Source organism: Echinops telfairi, unplaced genomic scaffold (assembly GCF_000313985.2).
Source record: "Echinops telfairi isolate 266 unplaced genomic scaffold, ASM31398v2 ScPeMD7_7468;HRSCAF=8506_0, whole genome shotgun sequence".
NCBI lineage: Eukaryota > Metazoa > Chordata > Mammalia > Afrosoricida > Tenrecidae > Echinops > Echinops telfairi.
Genome location: NW_022111369.1, coordinates 10,847,235 through 10,849,270, shown reverse-complemented (window position 1 = coordinate 10,849,270; position 2,036 = coordinate 10,847,235). Strand labels below are relative to the sequence as shown.

Below are 2,036 nucleotides of genomic sequence, written 5' to 3'. Positions count from 1 at the left end.
TGTCTGAATTATGTTACTGAATATATTCTTGTTTTCCGGATGATGTGTAGGTTACATTAATAGAAAACAAGGAATTATCTTTAGTTCGTGCCATGAAAAGAAGTGATGAACTAGGTTTAACCAACATTTGGTTCATTCAAGCAAATATGGAGTATTTTACAGGGATGTTCAATATTGGGGTAAGTACTCAAACAATTTCAATTTCAAGTGAAAAATGATATGCCTTAGAGTAAGAAACTATTTTTTCTTGATCTTGATAATATAACATATTGATAAATATTAATGTATCCATAGTAATTCATCATTGCATAATGGAGATATTATTTGTTCCTCCAGATAAGAGCTTTATTTTGCACACTGCAGAATTTCCAGTGCCTTGAACAATGTTTGGCACAAAGAAAGTACATGCAAGTAAATAAATAAATAAATAAAAATGTAAATTTTTTTTTAAAAAAGAAAGTACATGCAAAATAGTTATTAATTGCATAACTGAATTCTAATTGAGGTGACTTGCCTTAGTTTATTCTGCATCATAAGGAAGCAAAGAGAAGCAAAACAAGCATGGCAATAATAGAAAAATAGGTGTTTAGTAACTTCTAAATAATAAGTTTCCTTTATAATAAATTTATGTAACCAAATTTTGAACTACATGTATTTTCTTTTTTTTACTACATGTATTTTCAATTTCCAAGACACAGAAAAATATTATTTTATGAATCCTTTACATCAAATTGATTGTCTCATATACGAATGTATGCTATTCTGCCAGCCTATATAAGATTTTGTAGAATGTGAAACCTTCATTAAAGTGTTTACCTGGTGGTACTGTGGGTTAGGCATTGGCCTGCTAACCACAAGGTTAGCGGTTCAAACCTACCAAACACTCCATGAGAGAAAGATGAGGCTGTGAGCTCCCATAAAGATTTGAGATCTTGGAAACCTACATGAGGTCACTATGAGTCAGAAACAATTCAATGGCAAGGAATTCCTGCTTTTTCGTTTTTATTTTAAATAATTTGTTTCCCCTCCCTGATGTGATAAGAATATATGAGCTTCCTGTATACAAATAGACAATGAAGAAATCACTGATTTCCACTACCCAAAGATACTTCTTTTTCAGTCTGGAAACTCTGCTGAAATCCTTTCACTTTGGGTGACCCTGCTGGCACTTGAAATACCAGTGACATAGCTTCCAGCATGACAGCAACACACAAACCACCACAGTATGATAGGCTGACAAGCAAGTAACAAACAATGTCATTAATATCACATGCAAATAAAATTTTGCTGAAGATCATCCAAGAACAGTTGTAGTAGTACATTGTCAAGGAGCTGCCAGAGGTTCGGGCTGGATTCAAAAGAGGGTGTGGAACAAGGGATAGCAATGCTGATGTCAGATGGATCTTGGCTAAAGGCACAGAATACCAGAAAGAGATTTACGTGTGTTGTATTGACTATGCAAAAGTATTTAACTATTAGACCAAAGCAAACAATGGATAGCCTTGAGAAGAATGAAAATCCTCAAACACTAACATTGTACTCATGTGGAACAAGTACATGGATCAAGAGGCAGTGGTGTCAACAGAACAAGGGCGGGCATACTGCATGGTTTAACATCAGGAAAGTTGTGTGTCAGGATTGCTTCCTCTCACCATACTTATGTAATCTATATGCTCAGCAACTAATCAGAGGAGCTAGATTATTTGAAGAAGAATGTGGCATAAGGATTGAAGGAAGGCTTATTAACAACCTGTATGAGATATGCAGATGAAACGATCTTGATTGCTAAAAGTGAGGAAGACTTAAAGAAGTTGCTGATGAAGACCAAGAACCGCAGCCTTCAGTATGGATCACAACTCAATGTAAAGAAAATCAAAATGTTCACAACTAGACCAGTAGGCAACATCTTGGTAACTAGAGAAAAGGCTGAAGTTGTTAAGATTCTCATCTTGTTCAGGTCCACAATCGAAACTTGTGGAAGCAGCAGTCAAAAGATCAAAGGATGCATTTCATTAGCTAACTCTATGGCACAAGAC

The 2,036-nt window shown here is 35.1% G+C and overlaps 1 protein-coding gene across 1 annotated transcript in view; it reads left to right on the top strand.

The window, feature by feature from the left end:
* Positions 1-2,036, top strand: part of GSTCD (glutathione S-transferase C-terminal domain containing) — a 162,848-nt gene that overhangs the window by 143,550 nt on the left and 17,262 nt on the right. The window contains exon 7 of the mRNA XM_004703451.2: positions 51-179. Within this exon, the coding sequence (XP_004703508.1) occupies positions 51-179 (129 nt within the window). The remainder of the gene's footprint in view (positions 1-50; positions 180-2,036) is intronic.